The sequence below is a fragment of the Plecotus auritus genome, assembly GCF_963455305.1.
Source record: "Plecotus auritus genome assembly, chromosome: 4".
Classification (NCBI taxonomy): Eukaryota; Metazoa; Chordata; class Mammalia; order Chiroptera; family Vespertilionidae; genus Plecotus; species Plecotus auritus.
Window position 1 is genome coordinate 118,831,791 of NC_137775.1, and position 21,911 is coordinate 118,853,701.

General features: G+C 39.2%; 1 protein-coding gene across 1 annotated transcript in view; it reads left to right on the forward strand.

Moving 5' to 3' along the window:
- Positions 1-4,735: 4,735 nt before the first annotated feature.
- KCND2 (potassium voltage-gated channel subfamily D member 2) overlaps positions 4,736-21,911 on the forward strand; it is a 547,933-nt gene continuing 530,757 nt past the window's right edge. Inside the window, exon 1 of the mRNA XM_080665759.1 lies at positions 4,736-7,724. Coding sequence (XP_080521885.1) covers positions 6,610-7,724 — 1,115 coding nt within the window. The 5' untranslated portion in view covers positions 4,736-6,609. The remainder of the gene's footprint in view (positions 7,725-21,911) is intronic.

Here is a 21,911-nt window from a genome sequence, read left to right on the forward strand (position 1 = left end):
GACCATCACTCCAACACACAAGATGGCTGCCCTCATGTGGTCAAAGATGGTTGCCCCCATGTGGACACAAGATGGCCACCACAAGATGGCCAGCAGGGGAGGGCAGTTGGGAGGGACTAGGCCTGCAAAGGAGGGCAGTTGTGGGCGATCAAGCCAGCAGGGAAGGGCAGTTGGGAGGGACCAGGCCTGCAGGGGAGGGCAGTTGGGGGCTATCAAGCCTGCAGGGGAGGGCAGTTAGGGGTGACCAGGCTGGCAGAGGAGGGAAGCTGGGGGTGACCGGGCCTGCAGGGAAGGGCAGTTGGGAGGGACCCAGGCCTGCAGGGGAGAGCAGTTAGTGGTGATCAGGTCTACAGGGGAGGGTAGTTACAGGCAAACAGGATGGCAGGGGAGCAGTTAGGCATCAATCAGGCTGGCAGGGGAGTGGTTAGGGGGTGATCAGGCAGAAGCGGTTAGGGCCCATCAGGAAGGCAGGCAGGCGAGCAGTTGGGAGCCAGCAGTCCTGGATTGTGAGAGGGATGTCATTGTAGGCCCGATCCAACTGGGGGTCCCTCAAGCGGTCCCAGTTTGGAGAGAGTGAAGGCTGGGCTGAGGGGCACACCTTCATGCCCGAATTTTGTGCACCAGGCCTCTGGTATCTCAATAAAAATTAAAATAACCAAATACAGACTCTAAGGGAGAATTGTCTGGGAAGTGGATCTGAGAATGTAATCAGATATACTAAATGTGCCTTATGCAAAATGTATAATCTAGAAATTGAAATGTGTTTATCACTCTAGGTAGTTAGCATAGTTTGTTAAAATGTGGGATGAACAGATGCAATGATCTCTTCTCCATGACCACCGACTGATTTCCTGCCCTGGCAGAGACCTCATGGAGATGTGCCATGGAGATGAGTAAACTGGAATGCACCTGTCTGTGCAAATTAATCTCCAGGACCAACAACAACAACAATTGGCAAAGAGGCTTTAGTATTGCAAATATTGGTGTGTTTATAGACTTAAAAGGCTACGTGATTTGGGGTCAGAAGGCCTGGGAATGAGTTAGGATACTGCCACTTAGTTATATCATATAATCATAGAAAATCACTTAGCCTCCTTGAACTTCGTTCCTTTTGGATAAAATAAACATGAAAATAAAAACCACATCAGAGGGCCTTTCTGAGAATCAACTATAGGTACATCATAAGTAATGTAAGCACATTGTACACCAAAAAAGTACTATTTACACAGCTCTACACAATGTAGATAATTTGTTTCATTGTTATGGTAATTTGTTTTCCATTGCACATTTTGGTAGTAAGTCAGCTTGATTCTCTATCAATCTTTTGGAGAGTTACCATAATAATCTATAATGGGGAACAGGTGCAGTTAGTTATCTAATTAGAGTATTCATTCAGTCATTCAACAAACATTCACTATATTTCTACTATGTGCCCAGTACAATGGCAGATACTGAAGATACCATTGGTATAGTGGACATCATTTTGAAGAGGTTAGGCAATGGTTCCTGATTCAAGCTGACTACTTGAGGACCTGAGAAAGAGACGCATGAACCATGACCCAGAATCATGATGAAACACAATAAATTCTGCAAACTGAAAAATAGCTGAGAAAGACTGCGGAAAAAAAACTAATTTTCAGGAGAGCATGAGACAAGGCTTAAATGGTAGAGGAAATTGAGTTTCTAGAAGTTCTATATGCTCTGTGAATGACTGATTTCTGAAAATGTTCGGATAGTGACAATTATAAGTGCATTAAAAAAACATACTCTAAATAAAAGGCATAATACAAGTTGCAAAAGAAAAAATAAAACTGACCCTATCTTCAGGTGACATGATGGTCTATATAGAAAACCCAAGAATTAATAAGGAAATTCAACAAAATTGCAGGTACAAGATCAATACACAAAATCAATTGCATTTCTATATATTAAAAATGAACGTATAAAAATTGAATTAAAAAACCTCACAATACTTTTCACAATTCCTCCAAATAAATTGAAATACTTAGTATAAATCTAATAAAACATGTATGAGATCTGTATCCTGAAATTTTCAAAATGCTGATGAAATAAATATAAAAAAGAACTAAATAAATGGAAAGACATACTGTGCTCACAGGTCAAAAGACAACATAGTTATGTTCATTTCCCCACTTTGACTTATAGATATAACGAAATGTCTGTGAAAACCTCAGCACCCCCAAATTGATTTATAGGTGTAATGCAATGCCATTTAAAATCCCAGTAAGGCACTTTGTATACATAGACAAGTTTATTCTAGAATTCATATAGAAAGGTAAGGACCTAGAATAGCTAAATCAATTTGAAAAAAGAATAATAGAGTGTAAGGAATAATTTTACTTCATGTTAAGAGTTACTTTACAGCTACTCTCAAGAAAGTGTCCTTTTAGTGAGGGCATAGACACACATAAATGGAACAAAATAGGGAACCTAAAAATAGATCACAAAAATATATCCTACTGATTTTTGACAAGGGTACAAAAGCAATTCAATATAGGGAAAAATAGACTTTTCAACAAATGCTGCTGAAGGAACTGGACAGTTATAGGCAAAAAAGAAAAAGGGGGGGGGGTGGCCTTAACCTAAATCTCAACACCATATATGAAAATTAACTCAAAATTGATCATAAAGCATAAACTTAAATCTTTAGAAAAAATAGAGAAAAAGACAGAATTGTTAGACTTGATACCAACAGCATGATCCATAGAGGGGAACAAATCATAAATTGGACCACATTAGAATTAAAAACTATTGCTTTGCAAAAAAATAATCTTGCGAGGAAGCGGGAAAGACCAGGAAAATTGTTTGCAAAGGTCAATTATTTAGAATATAGAAACAGCTCTCAAAAGTACAAAAAAAACAAACAATCTAATTGAAAAGTGGGCAAAAGACAGGAACAGACATTTTGCTGAAGAATTTACAGATGGCAAAAATGAACATTTAAATGTGTTCAGCAAAATTAGCCATTAGAGAAACAAACATTAAAATCACAGTGAGATGTCACATACATCAGAATGGCTAACATGAAAAATAGTGATGCCAAATGTTGATGAGGATGCTGAGAAACCAGATAACTTTTGTTGACTGGTGGGATATAAAATGGTATATCTACATGTGTGATAAAATTAGACAGAATTAGCCCTGCTGGCGTGGCTTAGTGGTTGAGCATCAACTGATGAACCAGAGGTCACGGTTCAATTCCTGGTCAGGGCACATGCCCGGGTTATGAGCTCCATCCCCAGTAGGGGGCATGCAGGAGGCAGCTGATTAATGATTCTCTCATCATTGATGTTTCTATCTCCCTCTCATTTTTTCTCTGAAATCAATAAAAATATATTTTTAAAAATTAGAATTAAGTATAATACATAAAATTTAGTGTACGTAGTGAAATCTGAGTAAGGTTGGTAGATTGTGTGAAAGTTGATTTCCTGGTTGCATTATTGTACTGGAATGTGTAAGATGTTACCTTTGAGGGAAACTAGGTAATAGGTATAAGGGATCTCTATTCTTTCTCACAAGTGTATGTGAATCTATAATTATCTCAAAATAGTTTTTAAAAGTCACTCTAGGTACAGTATGAAGATAGACTGGTAAGGAAGATGAAATATACAGACTTATTGGGGGTGTGTGCTTGGTGGGGGAAGCAGTGGAGGACAGGACATGGTCTATGCTGACCACCAAGTTTCTTCCTTGGGCTTTATTTATTAGGAGAGAAAACGGAGTAGACAACTGGAGAAGAGGGGTTCTTGAATTCAATTTTGATCTTGCCGAGTTTATTTTCCATCAGCGAAGCAGAGTGTACAATGAGAACTCCAGAAAGAAGAAGAGGAATCCCTGAGCAAGGGAAGCATATAGAATGTTCTGCTGGATTCTGTACACATAATCTTCATCATCTGCTCTGCTGGATTCTGTATCCATTATCTTCAGGGCTTGAAAGTCAATTCAATTCAAGATTATACTTCACAGTCCACTTAATTTATCAACCAAGTACAGTCAACAAGTCTTGAAGAGGTAATTTTCAGGTAGAAATTAGACATCTCTTCTTAATCAAAATTTCCAAAGGCCGTTATTATAATAATAATTATTATTATTCAGTCATCTACATTTAATTTTCAAAGGCATTTCAACAAGAAACTCTCCACATCTCATTCCATTTTCATCAAAATGCAGACTCGAGCCTGAGTAATATATCTAATTGCTAAAAAAAAGTGGGTGGGGACTCGGGGATTTGAGGATATTTATGTGAGCTGATTCCCTGAACGCTCACTTCATTTTGATCCTTCACCTTTCTAAAGCATCCAAACCTTAGGGATAGATTTAACTTCCCTCCCTTCGCGCCATCTAGTGGTTTCAAATGGTGTCTGTTTGGTTTTAAGGACGATTCCTAATGACTTGGGGGGCGGGGTGCACGAAAAACAAAACGGTTGGCCAGGACAATTTCCTAATCTCAGCATCACACCACTGACTCCTCACAAGGACACCTTTAACTACTTTATCCATTTTGGATGTGCACAGAGATGCGCAGAGAGAATGAAGGGGGCGCGCACCCACAGCGGCGCACGTCCCTGGACGCTGACATTTAGAAAAGGGTTCTAAATCTTTCCTTGTCATTCGCAAAGGACGGGAAAAGGAGTTGTGGCAAGACCTAGGCTGAGGAGACTGCCAGACTTTTCGACAAGTTGGATAGATGACGTAGTAACCTCTGCAACGTGAACGTCTGGCTTGAACAAATAAAAAGAAAGAGGAAGAGAAAAAAAAAAGCTCTTAAAAATTCTGCCACGGGGCTTGCAGGGCTTGTTTTCCCCCCACCCCCCAACCCCACCCCCGCAAGCAGCCCCCAGAAGACAACCAATTCCTGCGCGTTCCGCTCCGCTCACCGCCTTCCCAGCTTCTCTCTCTTTCTCCTTTTCCCACGCTTGCCTGGAACCCGGACCCAGGGAGGCAGAAGCAAGGCACCGGTCCCCTTCCTCCTCTCCTTCACCAAGCCACCGCAGCCCGGCGCGTGCAGCTTCCCTTTGTTCACCGAGGCTCGCTCTCCTCCCCCGGCAGACCCACCTGGATGCTCTCCCTAGGTGACATTTTGCGCCGGGGCTGGTGGGTGGCTGGGGTGGAGCGAGAGGAGCCCGAGGGGGCGGGGGCGGAGAAAGGTCAAGCCCAGGGAAAGGCGGGGGACGCCGTGCATAACCTGCGTGGCGGGGCGTGCGCTCGGTTATTTATTTATTTCTCCTTTATTGATCGCACGAGCTGAGCGGCGCAGGGAGCCTGGGGACATGCAGGACCACCCACTGGCGGGGAAGCAGCCAGCCGCCCTCCCGCGCACCCGCGCTGCCGAGCGCCTCCAGCCTCTGCGCTCCGGCGATTGCCCGCGCCGGCCCCGGCTCCGGCCCCGCAGCGCCACGGCCGCCCCGCAGCCCCGGCGCCCCGCAACCCCGCACCGTGCAGCTCCGGCCCCAGTGACCGCCGAGGCGCAGTAAGTTGGCAGAAGCGAGTCCGTTCGGTTCGCCTACCCCGCACCTTTTGAACTTGTTGCTGCTGCTCTGCCGGCCTGCGTCCGGCTTTTGGAAGGTGAAAAGGAGGAGGGAAGCTCGGAAGGATGGGGGAAGGGGAAGCAGAGCTCGCTTGAGCTTCATTTATGCTCCCTAGGCGCCCGGATTCGGCGGTGGGCGAGCTGCTCCCTCTGCTTCTCCCTTTTCGGGTGCACGGCGAGGAGAAAGTCTCTATGCAACTCAGCCCGGGTGCACACTCGGCCAGGCATGTACCGCAGGCGAGGCGCGTTCTGTGTGCAGACAGATGCTGCTGCCGCCCAGGCGGTGGCGGCTGCCAGCTCCCGGGCACTGTAACTGTCACACTGCACCTGAGCTGAACTTGAAAAGAGAGTGAAGGGGCGATTGGACGAACGCTTTGGGCAGACACGACGGGTGCTTGCAGACGAGGGGAAGAGGATCTCTACGGACGCCCCCACCGCGCCCGCCCCACAGCGCTCCCATCTCTTTAAATACAGCCCGAGGGACAGAGGTGGTCACCGGACTCCCCTAGAGACGTGGGGCAGTGGCTGTTGATCGCGTCTGGGAAGCTACAACAGGTCGCCTTTTTGAGACTCCTTTGGCGGGAAGGGCCACTTGAAAAAGGAAGGTTTGAAAGAGCCACAGGGAAGGTGGTAAGCGTTCCTTGATTCGTCAAAAGAATACCACTGAGTGATTGTCCTTGGTTTTCTCTACCCTACTACACAAGGCATACTCACCCCACGTTATCCGCGTGTCCGAGGAGAAATCAAAGACACCTGTTTGAAGACATTGCCGCGTTTAAAGCCACCTGTGTACTTGTTTGTACCAGGAGTGGCCTGGTCCAATTGCTGGGAAAGGTTTGGGCGTGATTGCTAGGACACTGTTTTCCAAATAGCTGTCTTGGAGGGAACCCTGCCCTCCTGAAAACTGTGACTTCACCAGGAGCCCTACCTAGGACTAGGAGTGATACCTCTGGGCCACCTTCCTCTGGAGCATTTACTTGACAGGAGGGGGTGGGTGGTTGGGGCTACTTTGACCTACCGTACAGGCCCCATTGCCCTTCTTGCCTCCACTTCAAGGCACCATGGCTGCAGGTGTAGCAGCATGGCTGCCCTTTGCAAGGGCAGCGGCCATCGGGTGGATGCCCGTGGCCTCGGGCCCCATGCCAGCTCCCCCAAGGCAGGAGAGAAAAAGGACTCAGGATGCTCTCATTGTGCTGAACGTGAGTGGCACCCGTTTCCAGACATGGCAGGACACCCTGGAACGGTACCCAGACACCCTGCTGGGCAGCTCCGAGAGGGACTTTTTCTACCATCCAGAGACTCAGCAGTACTTTTTTGACCGTGACCCAGACATCTTCCGCCACATCCTGAACTTCTACCGCACCGGGAAGCTCCACTACCCCCGCCACGAGTGCATCTCTGCCTATGACGAAGAACTGGCCTTCTTTGGCCTGATCCCCGAGATTATCGGCGACTGCTGTTACGAGGAGTACAAGGATCGCAGGCGAGAGAACGCCGAGCGCCTGCAGGACGACGCGGATTCGGACAGCACCGGCGAGAACGCGCTGCCCACCATGACCGCTCGGCAGAAGGTCTGGCGGGCCTTTGAGAACCCCCACACCAGCACGATGGCCCTGGTATTCTACTATGTGACCGGGTTCTTCATCGCCGTCTCCGTCATCGCGAACGTGGTGGAAACAGTGCCATGTGGGTCTAGCCCGGGGCACATTAAGGAGCTGCCCTGTGGAGAGCGGTACGCAGTGGCCTTCTTCTGCTTGGATACAGCCTGCGTCATGATCTTCACGGTGGAGTACTTGCTTCGCCTGGCCGCAGCCCCCAGTCGCTACCGCTTCGTCCGGAGCGTCATGAGTATCATCGATGTGGTGGCCATCCTGCCTTATTACATTGGACTGGTCATGACAGACAATGAGGATGTCAGCGGGGCCTTTGTCACCCTCCGAGTCTTCCGCGTCTTCCGGATCTTTAAGTTTTCCCGCCACTCTCAAGGCCTGCGCATCCTGGGCTACACACTGAAGAGTTGTGCGTCCGAATTGGGCTTCTTGCTCTTCTCGCTCACCATGGCTATCATCATTTTCGCGACAGTTATGTTCTACGCAGAGAAGGGGTCTTCCGCCACCAAGTTCACCAGCATTCCTGCGGCCTTCTGGTATACCATTGTCACCATGACAACACTAGGGTAGGTGCCAACAAGGGAAATGGGATGGAGGTGGGATATATGTGAGGTGATTGGAGACCCACTAAAGTTATATAATAAGTTAGAAAAATCATTTTTCTCTCATTGTCTAAATGGTTTTGAGGAACTCTGTTGACCTATGAAGTAGATATGATATAGAGATTAAAGTACTCAAGGAGTTGAGTACTGATGCCTGAAAGGTGATAAATATAATAAATTTTAGAATTTCTGAATGTAAAGACGGAGCATCAGTATTATATGTATAAATACATAAAAACATACTAAGAATGAAAAACACAAAATCTGTGCCCCAATAAAGGTATAATTATACACTATAGTTATTGAAATGTCCAGAAAGTGCTCCAGTGTATTCAAGTGGAAAGTTTTCATGTGCATTTGAAGTATCATTTTTTATAGAAATAGATACTTTTGGCATGCATTTTCCCTCTAAGAACTATAATTCTTATTTTACATTATAAAATATAGATTATAAATATCGTTATAAAATGATTTTGTAATACATATGTGCCTATTGCTGCATGTGCATGTTCATTGTGGCTGATAAGTTATTCAGTTTTAGAATGTCAGGGCTGAAACTGATCAACTCTATAAAATGCAGTGGAATGATATTTGCAATATATTTAAGACTCTGGGTTCATAGTTTCAAAAAAAGAAGCAAGTGACTGTCATCCACCATTTTTTGAGAAACTATAGAACCCATCAGACAATGGGTCCATGACTATTCAATAAATGTTTAGAAGGTAGAGCAGTGTCTGGTGAAATTGATGGGGGCTGCTTGTGTTATAGAAATTTGTGCGTTCTAATTTTCTTCTAGAATTCTATTGTGCATGCTTTTATTGGGGATAATGGTGTTTTGCAAGCAAAGGGGCATATTCTGAATTAATACTTTGAAAAAATTTTAAGCTGGAATTAAGACTTTTTACACTGGAGCAAAAAGAAAGATCTGAAATGATTAGTAATATTAAGCAAACCGCAGAAAAGTAGCAGTGTTTACATATTAGAGAATCTAATAAAATAAGGTGGTTAGAGCCTTGTACTTTTATGAGTTCTTAGATAAGACAAGTAGTGATAGTGCCCTTTCTTCAGCTTTATGCTTCTTTTCTGGCATAATTAATCAGTCCAATAGGGATTTGGTAATGGCTTCAAGAAAAAAGTTATTCCCAAGGCTGCTTTTTCAGTATTGTTTTTCTGGCTAATTTAATTGCCTTCTTTAAATGATAATGTGGTTAAAATCAACCTAATTTTTTTAGACATCTTGTGTTGAACAGAGTTTCTCATGTTGTCATCTAGCCAACTAATGGAATATGTTATATGTGAAGAATTTTTGGCCAAGTAGGAAATTATGGTACAGTAAAATAAAATAACATGACTTTGATTTAGTCTCACATGTTTTTGTAAGTTCTACTGGTGCATTTTCAAAAACAAATTAGTGAAAATCCGTATTCTATTGCTTGTATTTCTCTTTTATCCTGTTGGTAATTTTGTGACAAATTTTGAAGAAGATTCAGAATAGTGTAGGTGCTTAATTCTTATCAAAGGGGATATATATTTGGTCATGTTGTCTTTTTGTCACTTGAAATACTAAGGACAATTGGATAGTGCAAATCAATATCAAGATTTCAAATTAGAAGTGCATATGAATAAAAAAGGACTCTGTGTCAAGAGGACATAGAAGGAATACTAAAAGGAAATATATTTTTAAAAATCTGGTGTCAATGTCAGTGTTTTTCATGAAGTAGAGCAGTATCTGGTGAGTCATTTTAATACTATATAATGTCTATAAGATTGAATATAGGCATTTTTATAATGAATGTGATGACATGGTAATTTCACCAGCTGGAAGTTCTATTCTAGACATGTGAAGTTAGTATTATTTTAAAATTTGTTTCCTGAAATGACTTTTAAATTTTTATTTTACTTAGAATTTTATATTTGTTTTCAGGAGAACAATGAGGAAATGCTAACCATTAATGGCATTATTATTATATAATAAAATGCTTATAAGCATCTATTTCTTGAAATAATTTAAGAAACTGAATCATGATGCCTGAGTAAAGTCTATGAAATGGATTTAATTCATATGATTCACATGTAAGTGGATTAGAAGAATAAAATACACACTTTCTCAGAACTTGGAAGCAAAATGGGAGTTACTTTTAAGATTTAAGTTTCATTGAAGTTGACAAGTTTAATTTTCAGAAATTAAGCTAATTAGTGATCCTGATAGGATATAGTAGTCATAGTTTTAAGATGTAGAAATGTTGTATAGTCAAAATACAATCCATTTATTGGAAAATTATATGAACACTTAACAAAGCATATGTTTTATAATATAGCACAGTTTCTTAGAAAAATGTCTTCTGTTTCTCATCAAAATATATTTATAATACATTTTATAAATATATATATATATATTCTGCCTTTTTGTTTCTTTGGTTGCATTGTGACTCAAAGCTTTATTTAAGGATAGAAAATATTTGACAAATCCATTGCCTGAATTTATTTTTTACTCTGTAGTTTTATACTTATAAGATGAAATATAAGGTATAAAATTTTCTGGAAAATATGCGTGGTTGAAGCTAATATCAAGCTGTGTGTGATAGATGACCAAGAATTTCCCATTACACTTTCTGAGCTCTTTTTACATGGCCATTATTTTTAATAGAGTTAATGTTCATCAATTAATGATAATAGAAGTGAAAATGGAATCCTAAATAGTGGTTATCTAAAGTTTCAGCTCATGCAAACATTTATACTAGTACGAGAGGAAATAGCCAACAGCTTTGTAATTCATAATTGACAGAATTATCTCCTCCCTCTCAGACCATTTTAGACAATCTTCAGCTGGTCTTTTTGTCTGAAGAAATGGGTCTTTCTTAGAACTATTGTATACTCACCTTTCTTAGAACTATTGTATATTCACCTAGTCATTTTTGTGCTTGCTGAAATACTAAGTATATCATTATACTATAACTTAACCATGCTTGTTCTAAATGGAATTATCTAACTTGCTGGTAAAATGAATACTTTAAAGTATAATTTTAAGCCTTCCCATTTCCAATTAATTAAAGCAGAAAACATTAAAAGCACAATTTTTTAAAAGTTAAAATAAGATCCCACTTGGTAATGATGTATGATCTTTTTAATATGTTGCTGGATCCCATTTGCTAATATTTTGTTGAGGATTTTGGCCTTTATGTTCATCAGGGATATTGGCCTGTAGTTCTCTTTCTTTGTAGTGTCTTTATTTGGTTTTGGAATTAGGATAATGCTAGCCTCATAAAAATAGCTTGGAAGTGTTCCTTTCTCTTGGATTTTTTTGGAATAGTTTGAGGAGGATAGGTGTTAGTTTTTTGAATGTTTGGTAAAACTGCCTTGTAAAGCCATCTGGGCAAGGGCTTTTGTTTGCTGGGAGTTTTTTGATTACTGCTTAATTTACTCAGTAATTATTGGCCTATTCAGGTTTTCTGATTCTTCCAGATTCAGTTAATCCTAAGAAACCCAAAACACCAATCAAAAAGAATGTATGCACCCCATGTGTTCATAGCAGCACAATTGATCTGGAAACAGCCCAAGTGCCCATCAGTAGATGAGTGGATAAAAAAGCTGTGCTACATTTATACCATGGAATACTATGCAGCAGCAAAAAAGAAGGATCTCTTACCCTTTGAGACAGTATTGAGTGATCTGGAGAATATTATGTTAAGCGAAATAAGCCAGCCAGAGAAAGACAAGTATCACACGATCTCACTCATATGTGGAATCTAATGAACAACATTAACTGATGAACAAAATAGATTAAGAGACATAGAAGCATGGAACAGAATGCCAAATCTCAGAGGGAAGGTGGGGGTGGGTGGGTCAGTGGGAAGAAAGCACCCAAAAAACTTTTATGCAAATATGCATAACCCATGGACACAGACAATAGAATGGTGAAGGCCTGGGTTGGGGGTGGGGAGAGTGGGCAGGGATGGGCTAGAAGAGATCAATAGGGAAAAGTGAACATCTGTAATACAACAATAAAGATTTTTTTAAAAAAGAAGCCAATAAAAGAAAGAATGTCAGATTTTTAAAAACAGTGTTTAGATTGGCCATGCATATCTGTTTCTCCATACCATATCCTTCCTTTCTGTGCATATCTATTGACCTGCATTAGGCCCTGACTACCCTACCTCCCTTCTTTCCATATTGTAAACTCTAATTACTGCCTTAAACTGCCTTGGGAAAAAGGACCTGAAACTCCTCCTTTGTCCTAATGACCTTTTGGAGATAGCTTCCAGGCCTTGTTTTTCATGCAGGTAGTAGGGTAGAACTTAAATGTTGCCAAATTTAGGAAATTTCAAAGTGGTCACCAATAATAATAATAAACAAAACAAAACAAAACAAAAAAACCCAATGTTATGACAATATATTTAACAAGTTCCAGCTTCAGTTTATCATTGTACCTCAGGTGCATGATGTTTGAGCGAGAAGTGGTATCAGGTGGCATTAAATAATTGGAGGAAATTTTAATGTTGGTAGTATCTGCATTCTGAGTCATGATTGCTAACCATTTAGACCAGTGCTTCCCAACCTGTTTTTGGCCATGCCCCACCTAAGCATATCTAAAATCCTGATATCCCTCTTCCCCGACATATAATTCTTATTATTCAAAAAGTGAACTATTCACGTGGAGGAAACTTAAAAGGCCATTAACTTGGTCTAAACAAGCTTCCAAAGAACATGGCATCCATGAAAGAGAAAAATAAAAGAATGAAAGGTCAGTTGAAGTACTGAGGAAGAAATCACTAAGAAACTGTTTAAAAAGTATGAAGTGATGTGATAAAACTAGTGGCCCAATGCACGAATGAAGATTTGTACACGAATGGGCCTTCGTTCCCCTGGCTGCGGCACCACCTTCGCTCTGGCCTGAGCAGCCTTTCCGCTCTGGCCCAGAGCTGCCTTTCTGCCTTCCCATGCTGCCTAGAGGCCCTGAGCGGCTGGGGTGGTGCAGAACGCCTGTGTTGTCGCCATGGCAATGATGCAAGCATCCCGCTCCATCCCCAGCCGCTTGGTGCCTGCATATGCAAATTAACCCACCAATGTTGGGTTAATTTGCATACTCACTCCTGATTGGCTGGTGGGTGTTGTGAAGTCATTTAGCATGTTACTCTTTTATTAGATAGATAGCTAATAAAGTTTCAAAACATATACTAGAGAACTGAAATGCATAAATATGTCACAATATATTTATATACTGTATATGAGGCCCCTAGATTAATAAGAATTGCAAAAAATTCACTATTAATAACTCATTCTCGAATTGTCCACCCTTAAAAATTAAACCCTGTGGGGTGTGTGCCCCACATTAGGAACCACTGATTTAGACCCTTTAAGAAACAAAAAGTAGGTAATGTATTATTTATGACATAAAACTTAAGAACTTGAAAGTGTCATTTTTGCAGACATTACCTCTTCTTTAATTTTAAAATAAAGATATTTTTAATATGGGAAAGAAAGTTACTACGTGGTATTTCTGTAAAGTTTTGTTTAGAATAAACTTCATGATTTAATTACATAAATCATTCTGATTTCTGAACAAATACAGGAAAAATTTATTTATAGTATACATTCATCAGAAACAAATATGGTAGAATTACTAGTACATCTATGCTCTCAGAAAAAACTTAATGTAGTTGTCTATAAGACTTTCAAACACTACCTCTATAATATTTTAATTTTAATAGGTTTAGTAACTTGCTATTGTAAAAAAACAAAAAAGCAAAATAATTTTTCTTTGTGATTTTCCTAATGAAGTAGCAGGGAAATTCCCTTTTTTAGAATGGCATAATTGGAGTGAGATTTTATGTGTGTGTGTGTGTATATATTTACATATATATATATGTTATAAATATCATATACACAAATAAATATATTAAGTGTTTTATTTGTTATCCTATATAATAAAAGGGTAATATGCAAATTGACCCTAATGGCGGAACCACCGGGAACTACTGTTTGCCGTGACATGCACTGACCACCAGGGGGCAGACGCTCAACACAGGAGCTGCCCCCTGATGGTCAGTGCGCTCACACAGGGAGAGCTCCGCTCAGCCACAGCCTGGCTTCCGGATTGTGAGAGGGTGCAGGCCAGGCCGAGGGACCCCACCAGTGCACAAATCCATGCACCGGGCTTGTAGAGTTGAATAAAAGTGGTGAAAGCAGACATCCCTGTTTTGTTTCTAATCCTAAGGGAAACACTTTTAGTTTTTGCCCATTAACTATGATATTGGCTGTGGGGTTGTCATATACGGCCTTTATTATGTGAAAGGATGATCCCTCCATTCCCATTTTGCTGAGAGGTTGTTTTTTTTTGTTTTTTTTTTAAATATATTTTATTGATATTTTACAGAGAGGAAGGGAGAGGGATAGAGAGCTAGAAACATCGATGAGAGAGAAACATCAATCAGCTGCCTCCTGCACACCTCCCACTGGGGATGTGCCCGCAACCAAGGTACATGCCCTTGACCGGAATCGAACCCGGGACCCTTCAGTCCACAGGCCGACGCTCTATCCACTGAGCCAAACCGGTTTCAGCTTTTTTTTTTTAAATAACAAATGGGTGCTGGATTTATGTCAAGTGCTTTTTCTGCATCTATTGATATGATCATAAGATTTTTATCTTTCATTTTATGTGATGTTTCACATTTAGCTGAATTCCAAAACTAGATAAAGATATACATATTTTTAAATGAGGACATTTAAAAAATGTATGCATCTTAATTTCTTTTATAAGCATGTACTTTGTTGACAGACAGAGGTATGTTTAGAAGAGATAATATGTTCTCTCAGCAGAGTACCTTAGAGACTGTGCCATTTTCTCATTTTCAGTGGGTCTATGATATTTTTTTTTCTTTTTAGGATATCCCTTTAGACTAAAGATTGATTTGGTATTATACTTATTTTTTGTATACTTATTTCATTCAATTCTGATGTCATGTATTTTGCATTTGTGTAAACTTTGCTCTCAATTTTATACTCATTTTTGAAAATAAGTTAATGAAGACCAAATTTCTTTTGACCTAATTTCTGAATTCCTGATAATAGGAAATTTTGCAGTTATTTATTTAAAACCAATCATTTTATACATGCAAGATTTATTTTGTGGATTGCTCATAGTTAGGCAATTAAATAGCAGAGGATTATTTGTAATTTCATTTTTGACTCCTTTTTTGAAGGCCTTAAGACATTATATAAGAATGTACACTAATAACAACTTGGGGGCTACTGGTGATGCTACAGGGATAAGAAAAGGAATACATTTCTTTTATATGCCATTAATATGCATTTCTCTCCTAGCTCTACTGTCTGTGACTCACTCCACATTCTTCAGTATCACTGCTTGCTCTGTATTCATTCACACAGTACTGAGGTTTTTCATGGTGATTTCTAGTTGATATAATACACCCATGTGTTCTCATCTGGTGAACTCCTAGACTATTTGTCAGCAAACTACCTGGCCTGATGGAGGAGAAAGAAAATCAAAATATTTTGTTTGTTTGTTCCCTAAATCACCTGAAAAATCTTTGGCCTGTTGGTTGTTAAAACTCTACAATTTAACTTCTCTTTCATTGAAAGAACATTCACTTAAAAGGAGTATTATTTTTCCTTCAGAGCTCTAATAATGAGTCACTCTTTTTTCTCTCCTCTCCCCATGTCTTACATTGTTTTATGAATATATATATCCATATACTGTTTCGCCACTGGCCAACCACTGGTTTCAGTAGCTAGACTTGTAGACTTGACAGTGTGGGATATGGTCTGATATTGAAAATAAATCCGGAGATAAAACGCCATCTACCTTTCTGTGCACATCCGTGCTGCTCTTGGCTTCCGTAGATTCCATTGGAATTTAGTTTTCTCCTTTGAGAACCAGCCTTTAACATTGAACTTCTCCGTGAAACCTTCTCAACCTCCCAAGCCTATATAATGTGTAGTTGGAATACTCTTGACATTAATAAATGCTTTTTTATATACAAAGTGTGGTTTTACTTCTTGCCTTCCTAACTAGATTGACAGGCTTTTGAGGTTTGGATTTATACCTTTTGGGACTTATTACCCACGAGCTCAATATCCATCTGTAGAAAAATCTATATTAATGTGTTGCTGATCATGGCATGAGATGATAACTGCACACCATGGAGAGAGCTCCGTAGCCAGGGAATTGTGCCACCTCAACTTTGGCAGTAATCTACTAATCTAATCTTTCCCTTTGTTCAATGTTAAAAAGTGAATTTTATTATTTGAACATTTTATCTTTGAGTGTACTACAACATACTCTTTTTAGTTTAGGGTGGGCTATGAGACTTCTCCATTTTTGGTAGTAATTCTTCTGCAAATGTTAGAATTAATAGTTGTCTGTGTCTTTTTCCTTAATCAGTTTGCTTTCTGGTGAAGGCTGGGTAAAGTGCAGGTGCCTCTGAGAATCATATGGAGATACCTTATAATGTAAGGGAATCAGCACAGGAATGCACTGCCTTCTCTTTCCAGCTCAGTGCCCTAGCTAAATATTAGCAGGCAAGGAGCCCATAGGTGAAAAAATACTTTGATGACAATTTGTGACAAGGAAGGTGTTCTTTCTCTTACACAGTAAACACGAGGTGGCACTTTTTTCTTTATGCAGGTCCACTCATTTATGAATAAAATGGAATTGTTTAAAAATAGTGAACTATTATCTGTTAATGACATAGAAGATAAATGTAGTCTCTCTCGGGAAGAAGTTCCTATTATAAGATATTGAAAGGCAGGTATACAAAATACATGTAGCTACATATCCTGGCATGGTGCAATCCGTTTTGCAGTGGAAATTTTGACAAGTCTGTTATGTAAAGAAGATTCGAATCATAAAGAGTGTGGGGAGAATAGGCGGTGAGTTATCAGACGTTAGTAATGAGAAAAAATAACACTGAAAGTGTAAGATGACAGTTGAAATAATGTCTAATAGGATGGGAAGGTTTTGTTCTAAAAGTAAAGGGTCTTGCCTTTTTTGTTTTTATGTGTGTCTGATTCTTCCATCTTCCTCACTTTATTCATTTTTAAGACTAACAGGAATAGTGCTTTTGCAAACCCAAAGTTTTATCAGTAGCATGTACTTTTAGGAAATCAAAAAGTGACTCATAGAGCTCAATTCAATTTAACATATGTTGTTGATCCTTTACTACCTGTCATTGACCTCAATAGTGAACATAACTTCCAACTTCCTAACCTTAAGAACCTTGTAGTCTAGTGGGAGAGGCAGAAAATAAACATGTAAATACTATATAATTCTAGGTACTGGTGGCTGCTATAAGCAAAATAAATCAGGGTAAGAAGTGTATTATTTTAAACGAGGGGCCCAGTGCCTGAATTCGTGCACCTTGAAAGGAACTGTGGGCCGCGATGCTGCGGTGGGCACAGGGGCGGGTCTCAGCCCATCCTCCGCACCCCCATGCCACCACTGCTTCCACATGCTGATGGCGCTGGCTCCCCTCACACCCACTGATGGCGTGGAGCAATTGGTGCTGGTGTCATCAGCAGATACAAGCAGTGGCTGCTGCCCTGATTGCCCCTCTGGAGCAGGGGGAAGTGGAGAAGCCCTGAGGGGTGATTGGGGCCGGCAGCCACCACTTGAACCCGCTGATGGTACCGAGTGATTGAGGCTGGCGCTGGGTGCCAGCAGTGGGTGCAAGCAGCAGCACTGGCGCCAGCAGCAGTGCGAGCGCCAGGTGGGACTATGGTGTGCGGGAACAAAGAATTTTCAGTAACCACCAGAGGCTTGCCCCGATGATGGTGACCAGTGTCCTGCCATGGTCTGGCGCCCCATTCACCTGCTCCACCATCCTGCTGTGGCTGATGCCTGCCATCTTCCACGCTCTGCCGCCTGCTGCCAACATCCACCATGTTCCGTGTGCACCCCCGTCATAGTGACCGGTTGTTCGGTTGTTCTGCCTTCGGTCTATTTGCATATTAGCCTTTTATTATACAGGATAGGGGACAGACAAGGCCTTTCTAAGGGGAATATATAAACTGATGGCTAACTGAAGGGAGTAAAGTGACTTCTGTGAATATCTGGATGAAGAGTTTTAGAAGAAGAGAGAAAAGAAGTATAAAGAACTCAAGGTGAAAGGAGGCTTGGCTTATTTCACCTAAGATTGCTGTAATTGAAGCAAAGGGAGGGGAGGGGCTTAGTAGCAAATGCTATCTGAAAGGTAGTTGGGACAAGAGGATGTAGGATGTTTCAGGCCATAATAAAGACTTCTGGTTTCATTTAAGACATAATGGAGAGATATTAGGAAGTTATTAGGATACAGGACAGGATGTGATTCTGTGTTAAAATGATCACAAGGTCTGAAACATTTACATTTTTTTCAATGGCCATTCAGCATGTATAAATCTTCATCCTTTGTTAGATTTGTCATATTTACCTTAACTTAAAATTTACATCCAGTTATTCATGAGATTTCCCAGAAAAATGGAGTATTTTATAAGAATGCATGATTAAATTATTCCTATCTGACAAAAATAAAACTAGTTCAAATGAAAAATGTTTTTTTTTTTTTGCTGAAAAGATAAAATTGGTTCTCAATAGATATGGAGCTATTTTGGAAATGACTGAAGATTATTATTTATTTTGAATATAGATTTGCATATTTACAGTTGTCAATTCTAATGTCAGTGTTCAAGAATATCACATATGCTTTGGATTCTATTTAGAGAATTTTCATTTATTTTTTTCTATCATTGCAGCAGGTACATATATATTCTCATCAGGTGTTTTGTTATTTTCATGAGTTTGAAAGAAAAATGGTTTCTATGTTTTTAAATCTGTGAAAATTGCCAGAGGATCTGTATTTTTTTTTTTTTTTTACTCCAAGGTAAGTTGGGACCCTGTGTGTAGCCAATGTATAATGAAAACTTACAGAGATGGTGCTTTGGTAAGGATCACCATGCTGCAGAGTAAAACATAATAAAGAATGGAAAATTGGAGAGAACTTAGGTCAGAAGAACATGAATTGGATTAACAGCATAAAAATACAAACAGATAATTATGGTAGCTTCCCAGATGAGCAACTTGTAAAAACAGTTCTTGAATGTAAGGGAATTCAGTGTGGCATCTCACTTTTGTATTCTACTTACAACATCTGCTCTCCAGGTAATTCTCCATCCTGCCAAATAGTTCTATACAGAGGTTGTATTTCTGATGGAACAAGCCAGGATTTATGAGGGCTATCACAAGGAAAACGTGCCTTTGCCTGTTATGAAGTTGTTAATGCAATTATACTTATAATTAGTATCCTTTGTTAATTTTGATGGGGGACTGGTTTTCTTTCATCTTGCTACAGAAATTGAAGCTAAACATATGGAAATACTTAATAACTTTAACTATATGTTTCAACTTAAGGCCAACCATATCCAAGAGAATACTATGAAGAATATCAAATCTGAAAATATCTCCCAAGGCTTTGATTTATTCATTTTTGTGAAATTAAGAATGAGAATTGGAGTTGATATTCAATTGGTTTTCTGATATTTCATAGTATTTTATAAAATGACACTTTTTTAGTATATTTATAAAATATAACTTTTTGCATACATCTACAACCAAGAAATATTCATATTCTCCATTCATATTGTATAGTTTATCAGAATATTACTGTAGTTATAAAAATTTTGCTAATTTCCAGGTATCTCATAGGCATTCAGAGAAGATACTTCACTATGAAATAGGATATATGAATAAATGTCAGGGGAAATTACTTTTATTTTAGGCAATTCGTAATTATGAAAATGAGTATTATTTTCAAACCTTTATAGGTAATGTAATTTTTTATGTTTGTAATAAAAGGCAATTCTTTTATTTTTATTTTTTTAAAATATATTTTTATTGATTTCTTTGAGGAAGGGAGAGGGAGAGAGAGATAGAAACATCAATGATGAGAGAGAATAATTGATCGGCCACCTCCTGCATGCTCCACACTGGGGATCGAGCCCACAACCTGGGCATGTGCACTTGGCTGGAATCGAACCTGGGACCCCTCAGTCTGCAGGCTGACACTCTATTCACTGAGCCAAACCGGCTTAGGGCAAAAGGCAATTCTTTTAGAAAGTTGTATGTATATTGACCTGTTGTCTTTTTAAAATATAGCATCTGTGCTTTTGGCTTTAAAAATTGTATGAATTTGATGTGAAATGTCAGGAGATAACAGTAAATATTCTAATAAAAAGAAGAAGAATGTAATTTAGAAAATGGTTATAAACCCTCCTTTATGGAAATAAAGCCCTTTATTCAGGATTGGCATGCTCCTAAAGTGCCTATTGATTTTGCAAAGAACTTTATTATTTAAATGTAAAATGTCCAACTACTTTTATAATCACCTAAATGAAAAGTAAGATTATTTTATTTCAAAAACAAAGGAAGTCTTCTTTTTCAGTCAAATAGCAAATTTTGGCAATATACTTTAATATATACTACTTGATGCCAAACTTTGAGTTCATTAAGAAATCACTTTATAGATATGCACATTTCTTTTACTTCTGTCTCCTCATTATTTCCCACATTATTCAGTGCCCAGTTTCAGAATCTATAGCTATTGTTTTACATATTACTAAAATATGTGTGAATGTACAGTGTGTACTCAAATATACATATAAGAAACACAAGCACACATATGCATTAATACAAAATGTATGGCTGTGTATTATATGCATGTGAATACACATACCCTCTTATTTTTCTGAGAAAACACAAAAGGAACTATTGATGATAATACTTTTAAGAAGTCTGGGTATATGGAAGATAAGAAGAATCACTTTATATTTCATTTTGTACCTTTTGTTATTTTTAAAAAGGGTTTTTTTAATCAACTTACAGAACTTCCGTTAAAAGAGGGCTATTTGGTGACTTTTGGGATCTTCTCCCTTTGTACTTTTCTATATGAAAACTTTATGAGATGTTATTTAAAAGTGGAACGCTCTCCTACAATAACCCTTTGATGATTCACTCAAAAATATCCTAAATATATCACAGCTATATGATGTTGGTCAAGTTACTTTTAAATGCTGTTTGCCTGAGATTCCTCATCTGTAAAAATAGGTGAGCCATATCTACCTCATAGTGCTTATATGGAAATTAAATGTAAATATGTGAAGTTCTTAGAACATAACCTTCTATGTAGGTGCTATATGGGAGATTGCTATTATGTTATTATTACTAAATATGGGCTATTAAAATAATATTAAAGGTAATAGATTTTTTTTTTGCATAAGAAACTGTAGGAAAGGAGCAGGAGGAAACTTTGGGAGGTTACAGATATGTCCATGCCCTTGATGGTGGTGATGCTTTTCATAGGTGTATGTTCAGTCACAAACTCATCAAGTTGTAGACACTAAAAATGTGCCGCTTTAAAGATAAGAGAGAAGAAGGAAGGGAGGGAGGAATGAAAAAAAGTAGGTAGGGAGAGGGAGATTCTCAGTAACCTACAAATAGAAGGAAAAGAAAGAGTCTAGTGGCCGTCACCCAGTGGACAATTAGGCAGAACATGATTGTTGATGATGAGTTATTAATTGAAAACACATCTTAAATCAATAGGTATTTCCTATTAGGAACTGGAATTTTGAGTCACCATACCAAACTTTTTGTTGTTAAAAATTCAACAGTTAATAAACTTGGGTACCAAATTATAAAAATTCTCTGTCTCTAGCAAACTTGTTTTGACGTGAAATACTTAATCATTTCTTTCTTATTGCTTACTCTGCCGATTTGCAAAGAGGATTTGAAACAATTTACTGTCAAATGAATCAAAAAGATTAAATAAACAACTGTTAAATATGAAGGGGAAATGATGGAGAATAAAAGTTACGTTAAATGAAGCGCTACTGAGAGTAAAATAAGTTCTGATTTTCCTGGCAGCTAAAGAAAAGAAGCAAAGTACAGCAAAGTAAAGTAAAAAAGAAGCAAAATAAAGCTCTGTTTATCCAATAAAGGAAAGTATCTCACTCCCTGAGGAGTAGAGCAGGCTTTTTAGCAATGTAATGAACCAATAATTTCATAAATTATTTAGAACTATTTTTTATTTTGGCCGTATATATATAAACTTTCACAATGTAAAGTACATAATAATACTGTTAAGAATACAAAGGTGTTTTCAAAGG